Source organism: Notothenia rossii (genome assembly GCF_949606895.1).
Source record: "Notothenia rossii genome assembly, chromosome: 1".
Classification (NCBI taxonomy): Eukaryota; Metazoa; Chordata; class Actinopteri; order Perciformes; family Nototheniidae; genus Notothenia; species Notothenia rossii.
In genome coordinates, this window is record NC_136912.1 from 62,116,375 (window position 1) to 62,135,844 (window position 19,470).

Genomic DNA, 19,470 nt, shown 5'->3' on the forward strand with positions numbered 1-19,470 from the left:
CCCATTTATTTTCCTCGCGGACGGCAAAAAAAGAAATTATACAATTTAAAATAAAAACAATAATTGTGGCTTGATATTGAGTAAGAAAATGTTTTTATGAACCACACAGCTTCCGGTCTTCCAAGACCCGACCGGACAAATTGAAGTGGTGCAGGCACGAAACATACTACCAATAGAAATCCATTGCTTTTAAATTGTTCTGTGTGACACGAAAAACAGTTGTCGGCAGTCAGCGAACCAGGCTGCTGACGTCCGGCCGTTCTGTGATTCTCCAGAACACACAGCTGCCCAGCGGCCCACCAAAGGCAGCGGCCCACCAAAGGCAGCGGCCCACCGGGATCATTCCCAACTCTCCCGATGGCCAATCCGTGCCTCCCCTGACTGCACGTCACTGACACACACTGCTGCAAACTCTTCCTCCAAGGAAGAGACACGTTCACCGAAAAGAAAAAACTATATCCAGTCACAGTGATCTACTATTTTAAAGTAAAGTCAACACATATCGACCCTAAATATGTGACCCACTCTATCGAAATCAGTCGGAAGTCGCAACGGCTGATTTCAAAATAAACGTGGATTTGCAAACAAAAATAGTTTTTGGGGTTTTGTTTGATTTTAAATAAACAAAGTGTTGGCTTTCAGAATATGAAACTTTTATTTTCAAAATCACACGATAAATACATTTTTGAAGCTTGTAAAGGGAAAAAGACAGCTCTCACTCGCCACTCTGCTGTTCCACAGCGCTGCTTCACCTCCCTCTGGCTGAAATTATGAATGTAAGGCGTATAGTAATCATAGATAACACGGCAGGGTCCGTTACAGTTTGTTTTCATCTGATTTCAATTAAACAGAATATTAAACTTGTTTCGGGAAATTCAGATGATAAATACAACTTTGAAGCTCGTAACGGCATAATTACAAGCGGAGAACGGAGTAACTTTACGTCACAGCTGGCATAACAACAGCCGGTGTTTCTCGTGAGTGTTTTCCCCGGGAAACAAACGCAAAATTACACAAACACACACACACACGTATACACACTCATACTCGCAAGCTTCCCCCAGACCAGTAATCCAAACGAAAATATCTTCCCTCCGTTTTCATCATTTGCTCCGCTAATAACCAATCAGATCGATGGATTCCAGAGAAGAGGAAACTTTGAAGGCCTTTTTCTCTAAATGATGACTCGGTGACAGTCATTATATAATGTGACATATTTTGCTTAATATTTGGAGTACAAAAACAATCCTGATATCATTAGGATTTTAAAAGTTGACATGTACCTGAACGGGCCGTAAGAAAAAAAAAAAAAGTAATATTAAGTTGAGTCAGCCTAAGAGGCCCACCGGTCGGCCCACCGGGAAAGTGCCCGGTATGCCAGTCCAGCCCTGCCCCTGTTAGTAAGTGCTGGACTGGCCGGAGAGACGTCATCAAACAATAAACAGTGAGGAAAAGACAAATATCTACTTAATGGAACACTGAGCCCGCAATTGCTCTGTCTTCAGGGAACATAAATCATTTTGCAACGATAATTGACATAATTCAAACTAATTAACACTGATTAAATTAACACAATTTAATGTTGTAAACCCCTTCCCCAAACAGTGATTATAAAATCGTAATTTACCAATCCTAAACACAGCAGGACCGTCCATTTTTGCCAAATACAGAAGATGTTAAGCTCTCAAAAAGCTACTGGAGTGACCCTGCAATACTGAACACTAGGAACGGAGACTGAAGTTATGTTGAACAAAAAAGGTTTATTTCCAAACAGGCAGGGTCTGTGGGGTTAGGCTGTAGCAGGGGACATAGCAGGAGAGATGTAATCCAGAAAAACAGGGGATAAGGGAACCCAAAAAGCCAGGGCCAAGGAATATACTAAGAGAGACCTTTTACCACTGGTGGTTTAGACGACAAACTGGCGAGTACTGGATGAGGGAACCGGGTTCAGGTGTAGGTGAGTAGTTGCAATTAGGGTGACGAGCAGCAGCTGAGGAGGTGTGGAGGCGGGAATCCAAAAGTAAGTCAGCCACGCCCAGCCAGGAAGACAGAGGCTCGTTCTCATTTCACTAATTTCCCCTCCTCGACTCCTCGAATCCTCGGTCTTCCGGTAGTGACTCGGAAATGGATTTCAGTGCGCCATGTTGTAGGACATCTCATTTCTCTAAATGCACTTTGAGGACCGAGGATCCAGCATCGAAGAGGCTCTCTGGAGGAGCTATAATTGTCACAGTCTGCTCCATCATTCACCAGTAGTTTTCCATTCACCTGTCTCACCTGTTCACCGCACCCACGTTTTTGCTCACTCTCTTTCTCTTCTGCACCCATTAACTTCACTGCCAGTATTTAAACCCTCACCAGACACACACCTCTTGCCAGATCATACTTTGCCTTCATGCTAGTCTTTCACACGTTTGTTACCAGACCCGGTTCCGACCCTGCCTGTTCCCTGACCCTGCCTGTCCCCGACCTGCCTGCTTTGCCTGATCCCTGATCCTGCCTGTCCTTGGACTATCCTGCCTTGCCTGCTGTCTGACCCTGCCTGTACCTCCGTTGACCGCCTCGCCTGCTCCCTGACCCTCTGCCCGGCCCTGACTCACCTTCTACCGCTGTCCTCTGGTTCGTTTGCCTGCACGTCATCCGGCTGATACTGTTCTGCTGGTATCCCTCTGCTCTGGTATTATTACCAATAAAGTACATTACCAATACTCCTTGGTTTTTCGAGTGCTGCATTTGGGTCCTTCATAAGATTGTGACAATAACCGAGGATACACTGATGGGTCTTCCGCGGATCATCCGCGGATATATTTCCGGCAACAGAGATGTTTCAAAGAGTCGTGACGCACGGCCGGACTAATCTCAGCTCTGCATGAATCCCCTGGATATTATTTTATTAACTGCTTTAATCGCGACGCGATGTTTACAGTGAGAACAGCTTTGAGGTCCGTGCAGAAAGCAGAGCAGTGTGTAAAATATATATCACTCAGTATAACAGGCCTACATTACTCTCTGTATTTGTGCTTTAGTTTAGTAGATATCTACAAACAAAGAGTCGATATTTTTCTAAAACCATTTAGTGCTTTACATAATAAAATGATAGTATATCCAGTCTCTGATAGTGTTACGTTATGAGAGTGCTCTCATACTTATTTGAATCTGAAATTGTATATATTTATATAAATATATATATAAATATATATATATGTGTGTGTGTATATGTCCGCATCTGTAGCCTGTTATTGTCTCATTATACCGCACTGTGTATGAATTAAAAGTAAATATCAGTCATCAGAGGGCTGCTGTTCCTCCTGTCATCATTAATGGACGTCTCTTTAAAATGACCGCTCAGAGGAGAGGAGTTCTCATTTCTCTAACCGCCTGCTGCTTCCCCTCCTCTCTCCTCGGATCCCCTCCTCGACTCCTCCACTCGCCTCTCCTGTGGGCGGGACTAAGACACGAGGATAGGAGTCGAGGAGGGGAAATAGAGAAATGAGAAAGGGCCAGACACACAGACAAAAACAAACACAGAGGGAAAAAGAGGGAGGCAGAACTGTGGATCCTCACAGAAGAACTCTTGGAGCTCTGGCTTAGTGAGAGTGACACTTAACATTTAAAGAGCAGGTAGTATTTTTCACCCTCGCAAATACAAAAACACAAGAACAGAAGTACAAGGAAACAAACATGTGATTAGCACAACTGCCTCGGTATTACAGTAGTAACGTAGCATAAATTCAAGGCCATCTTAACAGTTTTTGTTGGAAAGCAATAAGATGCTACATTTCCAAAGCTAACTAACTGCCTTGCAACCTAGAGGTGTTTCTTTCTTTATCCATGTCTTAACATGTCTACTTGTATTTGGATGTTGCAACCCTAACCCTATACTCGGTATACCCTGCCAAATGTAATTGTTCTTGCTTTTTTAAGTGCTTAAATGCTTATTTAGACGTTGTTTATTCTCTTTAGTGTCATTAATTGTTTGACTGAAAGCTCCTCCACGGCATGTTCCACACACAGGTATTTTTTTGCTTGTTGTTACTCTTTAGTCTGTGTTCAGAATGATCAACATCTTTACTTTCTTGTAGCTTTTCTTGCAGCTATTTGGACTTACATCTCTAAAGAAGAAATGTGCAGCCAATGAGCCATGACATTGTGACAGAATACACACTGTGTAACTTAAGCATTTACATATAATTCATTACTTATTCACTTTCACCTGTCCTTTCAAACTGTTACATCAAGGGGGTTTTTATTTTCTGAAAAGCTCTGTTAGTTTTGGCACACAGGTTTGGCACGTGACCTAATTTCCTGCATTGCTCCTCTAAATTCATTCTGAGAAGAGCTAGACCAAAAACACCTGATGGGATGGGAAAGTAATGTTGTTGTTTAGCAGCGTAAGAATGTTTTCACTTTTATGGTAATGATCTAGAAACATGATTGCATTTCTCGCCTCCTGATGAATGTAAGTCAAATAGTCACTGTTTGTAAAGCTTTTGTTTTGCCTCCAATATCCTTCATGGCTATTTAATTGAACTCACAAACACTACACTAAACAGTGACCAACTACCTTAATCCGTCTGAAGAATGGTTCATTGTCAAAGGACCTGTCTCTAAAAGTAGCTTTGTTTATAACACAATCAGTTGATATATTGCTCAATTATTTACAATGTTTGGTAGAACTTCAAATAAGTAAAGTGGTTTCTACTTTGGATAATTTCTGATAATACTTCTTCCTCCTTTTTTTTGTATTTTCCATTCGTATATGACCTGTTTGCATACACACACTTTTGCAAAGATAGACACATGTCATTTGTGGAAATGGGGTAGTCTACTCTTAACATGTTTGTCAAAAAATACATTAGCCCACAGTAGTGTAGATCACCACACACACATGCAAACAAAGACACACTCAAAGTCACTTGAGATATCGTCAGAACGGGCAAGTCTCCCAAACCACAGGAAGTCCTTCCAACAGCTTGGCTTGTAGACGAAGGTCTCTGTGAGCACACAGACATAAAGAAAATCACACACTCGCGCACACGCATCAAAGCGTGGCACACACACACACTTCCTCCTGCTGCTGCTGCTGCTCCTGGCGAGCTATGAGACGTGGCCCGCTGACTAGAGAATAGCAGAATTGTGTGTTTGGGCCATCTGCTGCTGAGACTGATATAGATGTCACTACCACACACACACAAACACTCACACACACACACACACACGCACGCACACACACACACACACACACACACACACACACACACACACACACACACACACACACACACACACACACACACACACACACACAAACTAGACACATACTATAGGCATGCACACATTTTGTCCACACACAAAAAGATTGTAGCAATTATACTCGTACATATCACATTTATACATAGACAGAAGACAGTTGGAAAGATTACTTGTAGTTGAAGTAAGCGTTTTTGAGAAATATGTTCATTTGTGTTGTTTCAGAGGTTTAGCGTGCAACCATAGGTTCCGACTTGGACAAAGTTGAGTTGGGAGACTTTTAAATGTACTAAATTGACAGTATAGTAGTATGTACATTAAACTATGGTTTACATTGGATGGTTGAATGGATTTTTGGTAACATGAGGCATCTATCTTTCGGAGTAGTTCTGTACTATGAAGTTTTGGCGACTGCAGTGTATGTAGCTTCCAAAAAGCACTGCTAGCTGCCAGATTTGCTACATTTCTGTTGTAGATGTTGTTTTTTAGATTCCTTTTGTCCTTTGGAGCAAGTATGGCATATTAAAGAGACATACTCACCAACACTGCAGAAGTAATCAATCAATCAAAATACTTCATAAATCCCAGGAGGATATTAGGTTTTGTGACAGTTGCACCATATTAAAATAAAATATAACGTTTTTTAAAGTAAAAGTAAACATGTGCAATTAAAGTCCTTGTAGCCAATCAGACACATCGTTTTAGGTACAGGAAATACCATCTGGAGACTCATGGTGAAGACATGGTGAAGCTCTCGGTGCAATCCTTGTTGACGCCCATGGCATCTTTCCGACCGCCTAACCAGAGAAATCGACCTGGCGGACTGAATGTCACTGAGGGCAGATTAATGGACCAGGGAAGGGAGGGGAGCCAAGAGGGAGGCTCTGCTATCCAGCTAGGACCTAAGGCACTACTATCAAACCTGCTCTTGGCTGATGTCTATCTCCGGGAACACTCAGGCTAACCCAGGACTGTGAGGTTACATCACCCCATATCAACCTCTTGCCTTTTGTGAAGGACTGAAGGCAGAGTGCAGGACTCCAATGAGAAGAGAGGGGGTATTATAGGCTCCCAAATGTCAAAGTTAAAGATGCCCAACTAAGCCTGACCTGAGCTCTGTTTATAACACAAATATTACATTGATATTAATCCTCTCTTCTCACTTTATAGAAGTGTATTGTTAAACTAAACAAAATAACAGAGAAAGAAATACATGAATGTAGGAAATGTAAAATAAAACAAAATACTGTTGAATGTTTTTCTTTTTTTAATTATCTTAAAATAAAACACCTTCTTTAATATTTCTAATTGCTATTATGGCTCCAGTAGTTGGAAATGGTGGCATTTTGAAAAGAGGGCCTCGAATTTTGTGTTGTTTTGAATTATTTTCCCAAATAAAATTGCTTTATTTAGTTGGATTGTCTTTGTTAGCAGCTTTTCTGAGAACCTTCCTGTTATTCAGATATCAGACTCAGGCATTGCTCAGTGCCGTGCTAGATGGCATATTTGTTCTTCGCCAAAAGGCTGAAATTCCATTCAGTTTGTGGAAACGTCTTTATTGCTGAACTTTTGAGTCCAGTCCTCTCAGAGTCAGAACAATAAAGAGAGTAAACAACCAGCCCCAAATAAACCCGCAGAGGAGACTCAAATAAGGCCTGGATCAAATGTTATTGACATGCCTTTCATGCAATTAGGAAAACGGAATTGACAGCGACTGACGGCTCCTGTGAGGCGCTGAGTGTGTGTGAAGGGAGGAGAGTGTGTGTGTGACACAGAGAGAGGCTCATCCAAGTTTGGCAAAACCAATAGAAATAACTCAGCTTTTCCCACTGTTATTGAGATCAGTTTGTAGAAGTATTGCCATTGTTGCCAAACATTTTACATGCTATATGTATTTCTCTTCATTTAAGTATTTTAGGCAGTCTTTCATTCATATTTTCCACTCTAAAGAACATTTTCAAGAATGTCATCTAAGGAACTTTCATTAGAAGCCTTCAAAAGTCAACAAAAAAGTTGAGTTTATGAATGTACAATGTACAATATACTGGATAATGTTTTATATCAAATATAATTGATTGTGTGGCCAAAAGATTATACCACATGAATAATTGTCATTTTATTATTGTTCTAATGTTTTTATGGCAAGTTTGGCGTTGACATAATAATTGTGTGTAGTGGCATAACAAAGGTCTTTATTGTTCTCACACTGCCTGTGCTGCAGCACCTATTTTCACCCTCTGTTTGAAACCAGAGCCCAATCTGATCTGATTGGTTAGCTGGCCGGCTCTGTTGTGATTGGTTAACAACTTAGAGATGTCCAATACCCCTTACCCCTTTATGATGTTCCTTGAATGTCTTATGTGAGAGGACGCTGGCGTTGCTTGTTCGCCGCTTCTCCGTCAGCGTTTTAACTTTTCTTGTCTTGTAAAAAGTGTTCGTTTTGACTGCTGGATCATATATAGCCTACTGTTCTGTCACAACTGTGCGATGATCGCATTGTTCAGTTTTTTCATCTGGCTACTCACCATTTCTGTAGATCAGCTGTCTGGGGCTAGCTACCTGTCAGCTGTTAGCATCGACAGCCGCCGAATCCCGTTTTCCCCTGGGTTTTTGGCTCGGACTTCCACCTCTCTCGCCACCTGGATTATCCCTAAACCGGATTGACTGTTGCCTTGAGGGCCGAACTGTCCGTGAGTTAGCTCTGATCATTGCACCGCGGAGTGCTGTTGCTCGAGGCTCGGTCGCTAGCCAGTTAGCTGCTGTGGATATGGAGCTTCAATACTCCGCTCTCCAACTTCGGAGTTTTTTCAGCTCTACTGCACCAGTCTGCCTGGATGCCATCAGATCATCAGGACTCTTGCAGCGCCCCCGCTACATACACAGATCATCCCGCTACAAATTTATTCACACAAATTCTAGTATTCCTGTGGTACAATCGGCTCTGCATTTACGTGTTGCTTGTCGACGTCATCTAAACACACGTCACGTGCGCACCAGCTGTTTGAAGCCCCTGGCCTGCTCTGACAGTAGCACTCCTCCTGTCTCCTCTGCAGCCACCTTCATGCTGCTCAATACCCGCTCCCTCAACAATAAAGCACTACTCATCCATGACATCATCATTGATAGGAAACTTGATTTCTTATGTTTAACGGAGACATGGCAGAACCAGCAGGATTTCTTCGCTCTCAACCAAGCTACTCCCCCAGGCTACGTTTACCTCCATATCCCTCGCTCCACGGGCCGCGGCGGCGGGCTGGCTGTCATCCACCGAGCAGGCATCCGGGTCAGGGAGATTCCCTCTCCCAATATCACATCATTTGAGTGTATTACATTCTCGCTCTCCGGATCACCTCTACTCCAGGTTGCCCTGATTTACCGCCCCCCCAAAGCTTCCACCACCTTCATGTCCGAGCTGAGTGAGCTTCTATCCTCTCTCTGCTCTAAATCACCTTCCACCTATCTGCTGGGAGATTTTAACATCCACGTCGACTCCACCAGCTGTAGCTTTGCCGCAGAATTTCTGTCACTTCTGGACTGCCTCAACATAACACAGCATGTCCAGGGCCCCACCCACTCCAAAAGTCACACGCTGGATCTAGTCTGCTCCACTGGTGCCCCCCCCTCTCACCTGCAGCGCCTAGACCTGGCAGTATCAGACCACCATGCCATCATCTTCACCATCCCCATCCCCCTGCCCAGGCAGCACCCCAGGCGCACAATCACCTTCAGAGTCACCAAAAAACCTATCAGACCTCCTCATAACCCACATGGCCCCGGCTCTCTCCGACACTTCGCCGGACGTGTTGGTGGCCCGCTACAACACTGCCCTCTCTCTCAGCCTGGATTCTCTGGCTCCCCTCAGAAGCCGGACGGTGTCTTTTCTCCTCCCGGCACCATGGTTCACCTCTGATCTTCGCACAATGAAGCAAACTGGTCGTCGGCTGGGGCGGCTTTCCAGACGAACGGGCCTCACCGTCCATCGTATGGCCTTGGTGGACCATGTGAGGTCCTACAAGGAGGCTCTCTCCAAGACCAAGACCGCCTACTACTCCTCCCTCATCACCTCACAACAAAATCAACCCAGATCCTTGTTCTCCACCATCAACCGACTGCTCCGCCCCCTCCCTGCCACGTACACTGCTGAAGCTCCTGACCTCTGCTCCAAATTCCTCAACTTTTTTCAGGCTAAGGTGATCTCCATTCATCAACAACTCCTGGTGCCCGCCCCCTCCCCCTCTCTGCACTGGCCCCTGACACAGAAATTCACACTCACAGCTCAACCCCTCAATCCCCAATGCTCTCTCTCCTGCTTCTCCCCAGTGGATGTTCCACTGGTCTCGAAGCTGGTGACCAACGCTAAGGCCTCCACCTGCTCCCTTGACCCCATGCCCACGGTGCTGGTCAAGGCCTGCCTTCCCACCCTCTGCCCCATCATAACAGACATCATCAACTCCTCTCTGTCATCTGGAATAGTTCCCTCCTGCTTCAAAACCGCCTCCATCACTCCCATCCTCAAGAAGCCTGGTCTTGACCCTGAGGAGCTGAACAACTACCGACCGATCTCCAACCTTCCTTTCCTTAGTAAAACCTTGGAAAGAGCAGTCGCCGCCCAGCTTCATCAACATCTGTCCAACCATGAGCTCTACGAACCCCTACAGTCAGCCTACAGAGCACATCACAGCACAGAGACCGCCCTCCTCAAGATCACTAATGACCTCCTTCTCGCTGCTGACTCCTGACAAATCAGTATTCTCATCCTCCTCGAGGATGCGGCCTTTGACACCGTTTCTCATACAGTCCTCCTGAAATGCCTCTCCGACAACCTTGGCATCACTGGCACAGCTCTTTCATGGTTTCAGTCCTATCTCTCAACCAGGTCTCAGTTTGTCAGCATCAGCGGCTCATCCTCCCCCCCGGTCCCAGTCAACCATGGTGTCCCCCAAGGCTCCGTGCTTGGTCCCCTACTTTTCACCATTTACATGCTCCCCCTTGGCCAGATCATACGTCACTTCGGTCTCAATTTCCACTGCTACGCTGATGACACTCAGCTCTATCTCAGCACCTCACCATCTGCCCAGCTCCCTCCAAAGTCTCTGGTCAATTGTCTCCACGCCATAAAAACCTGGATGACAGCAAATCTACTCAAACTCAACAGTAAGAAGACTGAGCTCATGGTTGTGGCCCCCAAGGCACTGCTCCGGAAGGTTGGGGATCTCCTCCTCCACATTGACGGCTGTTCCATCTCCCCGTCTCCCGAAGTCCGTAACCTGGGTGTCATCCTTGACTCAACTCTCTAATTTCAGTCACATATCAAATCCGTCACCAAGTCTGCCTTCTATCACCTCAGGAACATCTCCCGTCTACGACCATCACTCTCCGATTCCGTGACCGAGACCCTCATCCATGCATTCGTCTCCTCCCGGTTGGACTACTGCAACGGAGTCCTGTTCGGGGTTCCCAGTAAAGCCCTGGACAGGCTCCAGTATGTGCAGAACTCGGCTGCCAGGGTGCTCACTCACACCAAGCCCTGGCAGCACATCACCCCCACCCTCATCCACCTCCACTGGCTCCCAGTCAAGCACCGTATCACGTATAAACTCCTTCTTCTGACCTACAAATCCCTCCATGCCCTCGCCCCCCAATACCTGTCTGACCTTCTCCGCCACCACACCCCATCCCGGAAGCTACGATCATCTGGACAGGATCTCCTCTATACCCCCCGCACCAGGTTGCGGACTTTCGGTGACAGAGCTTTCAGTGTAGCATCCCCCACCCTCTGGAACTCTCTCCCCCCCGAAATCCGCAGCGCCCCAACCTTGGACACTTTCAAAAAAGCCCTCAAAACGCACCTTTTTACCAAGGCTTTCCCCACTATATAGTTAGTTTGATAGGTTTATTTTTCTGCTACTTGCTTGCCCCCCCCCCTAACCTGTCTGCCTCTTTTCCCCTACTCCCCCCCTAACCAACTTGTAAAGCGACCTTGGGTTTCGTGAAAGGCGCTATATAAATATTATGTATTATATTATTATTATTATTATGATGTACAATGTGTTGAAGCGCTATAGCCAAGACAAGTGCAGGAGTTACATAGTTATGTTACTGTTGAAAAAGCCCCAAAGTAACACGTTATTGTTCCTTATTTATGTTATTATATAGAGTTAATATCTGTTTTATCTGTTTATTAAGTAATGGTTATCATAGTGGGGAGGGGCTAACCTACATTTCATTAGTGACGTAAGGACTTCAGTCAAAGTTGAGTTGCAGTCGAAGTTGGGGTGCAGATAGTGTGTTAAGTGTCATGTGCCCAAATGAAAAGTGAGTATTTGTCCACAGTATTGCGTGTCATGTTGTTTTGCTTTGTATTATTACAGTTATGATAACTTCTGTGGCAATGTTGTTTGTAATGTGGAGGCTTTGAGTGCTCCGTGCGTGCTCGTTAATTACGGCTTGTTAAGCACGGTAGTTAACTGAGTTGTCACGCCCGTCTCAAAGCTTGGGAATAGCTATGCTACGTCGAGTGCCGAAAAAAGTTATTGTTAATGTTCTAATATAAGCCGTAGTTTATGCTGTTGAAAGTAGATGTTCAGCTGAATGCGAGGTGTTTAGTGTATTACTTGTATTGTATTACAAGCATCTTTATTCATTATTCCTGTCTACCGCTACCTGTCAGGCTAATTGCTTTGCTAACTAGGAAGTGGCACGTCTCTAGCAAACCCACTGGACATCTATTCAGTGAGCTGATAGAGAGGTTTCAATTAGGCAGACAAGCCCTTTTTGATTTAATCGAGGAGATCTCCCCTCAACTCCAGCACGGATCAGACAGAAACGCTGTGCTCTCGCCAACCTTGCTGGTGCTGATTGCGCTCAGATTATACGTGAACGGGGCCTTTCAAAATACTGTGGGAGACGTGATTAATGTTCATCGCACAACTGCACGTCGGGCTATTAGACAAGTTTCTTTGGCTCTCCAGCGCCGCCTTCCAACACAAGAAGAAGCAGCAAAATCCTCCTGGCATCCGTGAAGATATCGGTGGACGACTTAACCACAATCACATAATAAACAACTTATAACCCTGTATATTTGTAATATGAATGCTGTTTTTTGCATTTGCATTTCAATAAGCTCCCATTGTGACCACATATTTTCATTAGGCCGTTTTAGAGCCTATTTTATTCAAAAAACACATACAAGAACATTAAATAACAACATTTGGAGAACTATTAACATGAAATTGAGATAAAGAACAAGTACAACAAATATGATTAGAGAATGGTGAATGACACTGTAACGGAGGTGATCTCTGGGCCCATAGATCTCGGCCTCCATTACGGATTGTATAGCTTCATTGTTGGTGATTCTGTTCACCTGGTGCCCTGTGTTGTCTCCTCCCCCCTCACCTGTGTCTTGTTGGCTTGATTAGTCTGTGTGTATTTAGGCTCTGTTTTTTTCTGTTAGTGTGTGTGTGAGATCCTTGTTGCTGGTGACGGTGTTCACGTGGACAGTCATATTGAGGCTGTGTGTCATGTACCACAATGAGAAATAAATGCCCATACCAGGTTGTATTTGGGACGTTCTGCCTCTGCCTCCTTGCTTGGTCGGGCTGCTCAACGGTCAGCTTCACAGACACATTGTCTTCTTCAGTGATTCTTTGCTGATTCTTAAGAATGATAATTTCGAGTCTTAATTTCTCCTTCTCCAACTCAATTTTGTCATGTTCTGCTCTCAGTTTTGCAGTCTCCACCTCTACACAAACGATCTCTTTCTCCACCAGTTCACGCTGTAGCTCTGTAAAATCCCTCTTTTTTTTCGGGGTGTGGGCGTCATTTTTCTCTTCTTTTGGTTCCCGTTATCCATCACTTCGTTATCCAAGTCTTAGCTTGCTCTGAATGGAGGAGTTCGAGTGTTAAATTATGTAGAGGTGCGTTGCTTGGCAACAATTACTGTTTTACGTGTATTCACGTGGACGTGCATCTTAAGACCAGGCGCAGCTACGACCGAGACTAGGCTTGGTGCACTCGCTGTAAATTCGAATCACTAAGTCGGACGTAGCTAAGCCCGACGTTAGAGTTAAGACCTACTTTCTTACGCCCAGCCACTTAAGGCCACTCCACTCCTGGCCTTAAGTGGTGTTCTGGCCGACAAACTGGGGTGAACTTCGTCATAAATGCAGAGCTAGTGCCAAAAAAGAGTTATCCCTATCTCTCCACTACAGTCACGAGAAATAAACAAAAGACTCCAATGGAGCTTTTTCAGGCGGAGGGAGGGAACTTTGGGATTTTTAGCCTTTGCAGACCATTTACATCACACATTTCAAACTCAAGGCCCGCTAATTACTATTAGATCTGGCAAGCCGATATATTGCACGCACACCTTCACTCAATCCTGAGGGTTTCCTCCGCTCAGAGCCTGAGCCCAAACATTGATGAGCTTGCACCCAAGATGAGATGCCAAGTATCTAGCTTGAACTAGCATCACAGAGCAGCAAGCTGAGTTTCAATGGATGTTTACTTCTTCACTTTTTTTTTGCGGCAACAGGGCATGTTTGGATTTTCTTTGAGGGAAATTGTTTTTTTAAGCTGTCGTTGGCCTGTGAGAAAATGTAATCAAAGAAATTACTCTGGAAAAGCTGCAGATAGAGCCATAAGAAATGAATGCAACTGATTATTTTATGTTTAATGTTGTTTTTATAGGCAATAATTTAAGCTAGAAGTTAATTTCAATACGTTTTGCAATAAACATTGAACCAGTCCGGCCCTCGACTAGTAACACTTTTTTTATTTTGGCCCACTGTATATTTGAGTTTGACACCCCTGATTTACATGCACAAAAACCTATGTAACACAATACAGGAAAGGGAAAACCCAAAAACTATAAAAGGGCCGCCTTTAAAAAATCCTGAGTTTCTGAAAGTATCTCAGTACTTTGTATCAAGAAACAAGTCAAATCAAATCTGTAAGGTCCCAGTCAAATCTGTAGGGAATTTAATAATTGATACAACACTGTTATAAAAAGCATTGTTCTGTCTGCTGCTTGCAGGTCCTTCTCCAGCCTATCAGATGACAGCGAGGAAGCCGTAGCCAGGTACCTCTCCAGGCAGTGGGTGGGACTCGGTTTGACTGACGTCCATCTGTCCAATCACACAGTTCTGCTCAGCTTGCCTGGTTCCACACCTAACACCATCACCGACAGGTCCAGTCACCAGTGTTTCCTGCCCAACGGGATCCCATGTGACCAGCGTGGACCGAATGATCTGCCCAAGCAGCAGTTCTCCTACGCAGCCTACTCTGCTGTTGGAAGTCTGCAGGTACTATACCATCGTCCTGTCTTGACATTTCCTTAACCCTCCTGGCTGTTGTACTCTTTTCATGCTCTTCCTCCTCCTCATCACTCTATTGTCAGATTGTGTAAGTGTCTTTGCCACCGGCCACAGAAGGGTCATCAGTAAAGGTCATCGTTGGGTCTTTTAAATGTTACAGCTTGACCAACGACGGTTCAGGTTCAGAGGTGTCTCAGCGATGTTATTTCCAGCAAGTTAGGCAACAGTATAGATGTAATTACCCCTGCCAAGGTTATGTTTTAAGCACTGTGTGTATCTGTTAGCAGGAAAACAGAAGGATAAATACTAGACAAGGAAAACCCATACAATAACGAGAGTGGCTTGAAATCACGAGGCAGGTGCAAAATATATCTTTTGCTTTTGTTTCTATTGCTAGAGAAGGCTTCTGTGCAGCATTCATGTGGTGTTGGAATAATTAGAAAATTCACTCACGTACTGGGACATTTCACGTGAAGCTCCCTCCAAGTGGAAAAACTAGCTATCAATGTGTTTTTTTACAAGCTCTCAGCAAGAAACATAAAACATCACTTCTTGTTGGTAGCCTTCTTGGTATGAATTTAAGCTTCTCTGGAATGAAGCTTTCCGAGACGCACATCATTGTACCATCGGCCTTTGTGGAGGGCTAAGCTCTCTGAAGGCCAGTCTGGTTTATATTTGTGTTTTTTGGTAGAATGTCATCCTGAGATGTGGCATAAAGAACATTTTTATTTAAACTTGATTCTGCAACTGTTTTTATAATAAATTGTAAAGAGCCGGTGGTTCAAGGTTCTCAATGCATTTTTTGTTGCAGTTTAGGGCCTTATCTGAAGCATCTGTAACCACAACTACTATATATCTAACTACTATATATCTATACACTCTACTTCATCTGATGCAAAACATCTGCTGCAAACCTTAAACTCTGCACTCTCAGTCCTCAGCAGTGTACCTATCGTAGCAATCAATACTTAAGTATTTTTAGCTGAATAATTACTATTTTTGTTTCATTTACATTAGTGAGTGCAATGTAATTGTTAGGGGGAAGGGACGTTTGTTTTTGTAATGGTTATTTCAGACCTGTGCATGATATGCTGCTGGCTCCACTGTTTTTCTATTATCAGCAAAAGAAACAAGAGTAATCTGCCCTACTCACACCACAATCCTGTTCCTTCCACTTCTGTTACCAAGATTCTGGCAGTGTTTAAATGCTTGCACGTCCATGCAGGGATCTGAACTCCTGTTATAGTAGTATTAGTAGTATTCGTTTATTTGTCCCAGAAGGGAAAATGTGTTGCAACACATCACAAAGGCATTTAAAAAGATAAAACATACTTCAAGGTACAAGCTGTGATTTAAAAACTTGACGCAACCTCCATCGTCATTTGTTTGTAGAGTATGGTTTTTAATCTCAGATTTGGCACCCGGCAGTCCCCATCTTGTTGGTTTTTTTTGTACCAGAAGGGATTTAGAGAAAGGAGCAAGTTAATACAGTATTATTCAAAAAATATTGTAAGGGCACCAAAATGAACTAAAAATAGTAAATTGTTAAAGGTCATTATGTGAGTTACCTGTCTATCACAGGTTAGCCCCCTCCTATCTGCTTCATCATCTACCTGACTCAGAAAATGTATCCAACTGTAAGTGAGAAGTAGGGTAATTTTCTCATAGACTACTATACAGACCTAATAACCATTGGAGTCCTTATTCTTAGAAAGAATGCAGGTTAAAGGCACTTCCACATTGATTCTAGTTTTTGGACTGCTATGGTAATGATCTAATTCCCAAAAGTAGAAATGGAGCATTAGTATAAAATATGAATATGACGCCTTCTGTTAGGGATGCTCTGGTCGCCAATTTTGGGGCTGATCGCCCATCGCAGATCGCTGGAATCAGTATGGCCGATAATGATAGCCGATCCGATCGAGTGGGTGGGGGCTATGGGGATCTTACATTTAAAGTGATGTTTAAAACTCAGTTAATGGGGCTCATTCACTGGAGCTTCCACAAACAACAACCAACATAATTATTACATTCAAATGAGGTACATTATTCAAGTTTACATTAACTTTGGATAATAACACGCGAGAAATGAGCGGAAGCGCTCTCTTTTCTTCTCTCCCTCCCCTGACAGCCCGTCTGTATCTCATGCAGCTCGCTGATCCAGTAATGAGTGACCTTACAGTGAAGAATAAACATATTTATAACTAGTTTAGCTTGTTCCAGAGGTAGATAAAATAGTGTGTTAGGTCTAACTCTTAGTGTGTGTTGCTCCGCTCACCGGTCCGTCACAGCGGGTGGAGCTGCAGGGTTTCTGCTTCACACACGTTGCATACCGCTATTTTACTGTCTTTTTTCGTACACCTTAAAATACTGCCAGACTGGTGAAGCCATTTTGGCGAGCTTGTTTTGCTGCACGCAGAGAAAAGTGTCATGCATTTTACGTCATGTGATCGGCTCTCGCGATCGGCATTTAAAGAGAGCGCAGATCGATCGGCAGAGAGTGAATATCGGCCGATATTGATCGGCGGCCGATCGATCGGAGCATCCCTACCTTCTGTCATCAGACACCTATTTCTGCCATGTGACATAAACTTATCAAACAGAACAGTTTAACTATTTAGGGTCATTCCAGAATTGGAGGACATTTCATGTCTCCCATATAACAAATCTAATAATCCATGCCCAAAATGCTAAAACATGCATTTTGCTGTGTTAAACATACTTGTCTTGAGACAAAATGTATATAAAGTTGTCGAAAAAGTGGTTTCAAAATATCATTTAAATTTCAAATAGCTCTCGAACATACTCTAAAATGGCATTTTACTCTTGTCCCCGCTTCTTGGTGACCAACTTGCATGTCAAATATAACATTTAAAATAGGGATTTTATTTACTTTTTTTGGTATTATTCTATTGGTATATGTCTCTTGTAAAGGTAAAATCAATTTGTTAAATCATAAACATATTTTAAATAACAGTAATTTTGCACAGAAGGTGTGTCCCTCAACATGCGTTAAACCCTGTTACCCAAACCTTTTTAGATTGGCACAGGAAGTGAAAAAACTGTAACTCAGATGACATAGTGGAAGTGACATCAGCAAGCCATGTGCTAGTGCCATGGGTAGACCAAAACTAAGTCCTCTCTTTTATTTTTCATATTTGTACAATCTTTTCGGTCTTAAAGAGTGTGGCACTCTGACCCACTCAACCCTGTTACTGATATTATCAGAATAAAGCATATTAATTTCAAAGTTATCTTTCTTGCATTAGATATCCAAGTTTGTCATTGCCTTGAAAGTAGCATTACATGCTACATCTAGCAATAATTCCTGAGGTTAAAGCTCAAATTAGCATTGATTTTCAACCCTGTTACTTTCAACCCTGTTACTATAATTAGAGTAACAGGGGTAATTCTTTATTGGAAAATATACATTTGATGCCTAGCTGGGCAAATCACTTTTTTTGATGATTTATTATCTGTTTTTCCTAAATACATACAAAAAAATTATAAAATAAAAGGTTCATTTTTCAAAAATGTTGGTGTCTAAAGTGTCCTCCAATTCTGGAATGACCCATTAAAGTTATCATAATGAGAATGACGGGGTTTGACCGTTTGACAAATATTGTTTTATCTTTGGACTGTTCCCCCAGCTAGCTGAATCTGAGCTGAAAAGGGGGCAACAATCGCTAGTCACCAACAGCACTGAAATCATTTTTATTTACTGTGATAAAACAAACCGTTTAAATTGAATTGGAATCCTGAGATCTAGAAAGAAGGAAAAAGTGAGTTTGAATGCAGGACATACATAGTCTGAACGCATGTTAGTAAATGAAACCATGTTCTCTTAAATGGGTCACACTCACACAGATATATTTTCCTATAAATAGAGCAAAAGGGGACATTTTCTTGGTAGACCGCCTCAGGCTATCTCTCAGAGCCAAGGAAGTTCACACACATTATACATTCAATTTATTCAAGAATAGACGCACAACACCAGCAAACTCGACGTGGAAAGTGCAAAGAATGTGCAGTACGGTCTGCGTCATGCTACAGTAGATGCACTGTTAATCTCTTAACTCTTTCAGGAGCGTGAAGGTTAATTGAAGTTATTATGTATGTAGTCCGCCCACACCAGCCAGTAGACACACGAGCTAAGAAACACAGTCACACTATTTTTAGAGGGTTGTACTTCTCTGTATCCCGGGAACAGAGAAAGGGGTTGAAGGAGACACTTGTTATTCCCCCGAGCCCCTGCAGGCCTGAGGGCAGATAAAAAGTTGGAGTGAGTCTTTGAATACCAAGTTTTCCTCCTCTTTTCTCTCTCCTTCCTCTTTCCTCACTTTGCTCGATCCATCCAGCTGTCCGCTCGTCGGAGTCTACCCAAAGGAGGGTCACAGTCATCCATCACCGGATTATTTCCTTGCTCTCTGTTCCTGGACGCTGCCTTGTATTAAGCGGCAGTTTGCTGGATCTAAACGTGTCTTTCAGACAATTAAATATGGCGTTTGTGATGGATGGATGGCGGGCCACAGCGAGTATACCGGGTTAATAAGTCCTGCTGCTAGTAGCACTGTTTTGCTGATGCTGCGGAACTGATCTGACACACACAAACACACTTGCGGAAAGATGGTAAAAAAAGTGACATATCAACGTGGTTCGAAAGAAGGATAATTGGATCCTTGCTTGTTGTATGTAATATTGCAATATGCTGCTTGAGTTGCATATAACACACATTTTGCCTTCATAATATACAGTAGTTATACAGACTGCTAACACTCCTGTCCAGGAGCGCGAGAAGGGGGGTGCTGAGGGCGCTGCAGCACCCCGTAGCGGCAGGCAGGCGGTGCGGAGCTCCCCAGTCTGCACATTTATTTTATTGTTATTTTATATATATTTATTTCAT

The 19,470-nt window shown here is 43.4% G+C and overlaps 1 protein-coding gene across 1 annotated transcript in view; it reads left to right on the forward strand.

The window, feature by feature from the left end:
* The window catches only part of naaladl2 (N-acetylated alpha-linked acidic dipeptidase like 2), a 1,042,014-nt gene that overhangs the window by 494,891 nt on the left and 527,653 nt on the right, over positions 1-19,470 (forward strand). The window contains exon 6 of the mRNA XM_079650093.1: positions 14,288-14,555. Within this exon, the coding sequence (XP_079506219.1) occupies positions 14,288-14,555 (268 nt within the window). The remainder of the gene's footprint in view (positions 1-14,287; positions 14,556-19,470) is intronic.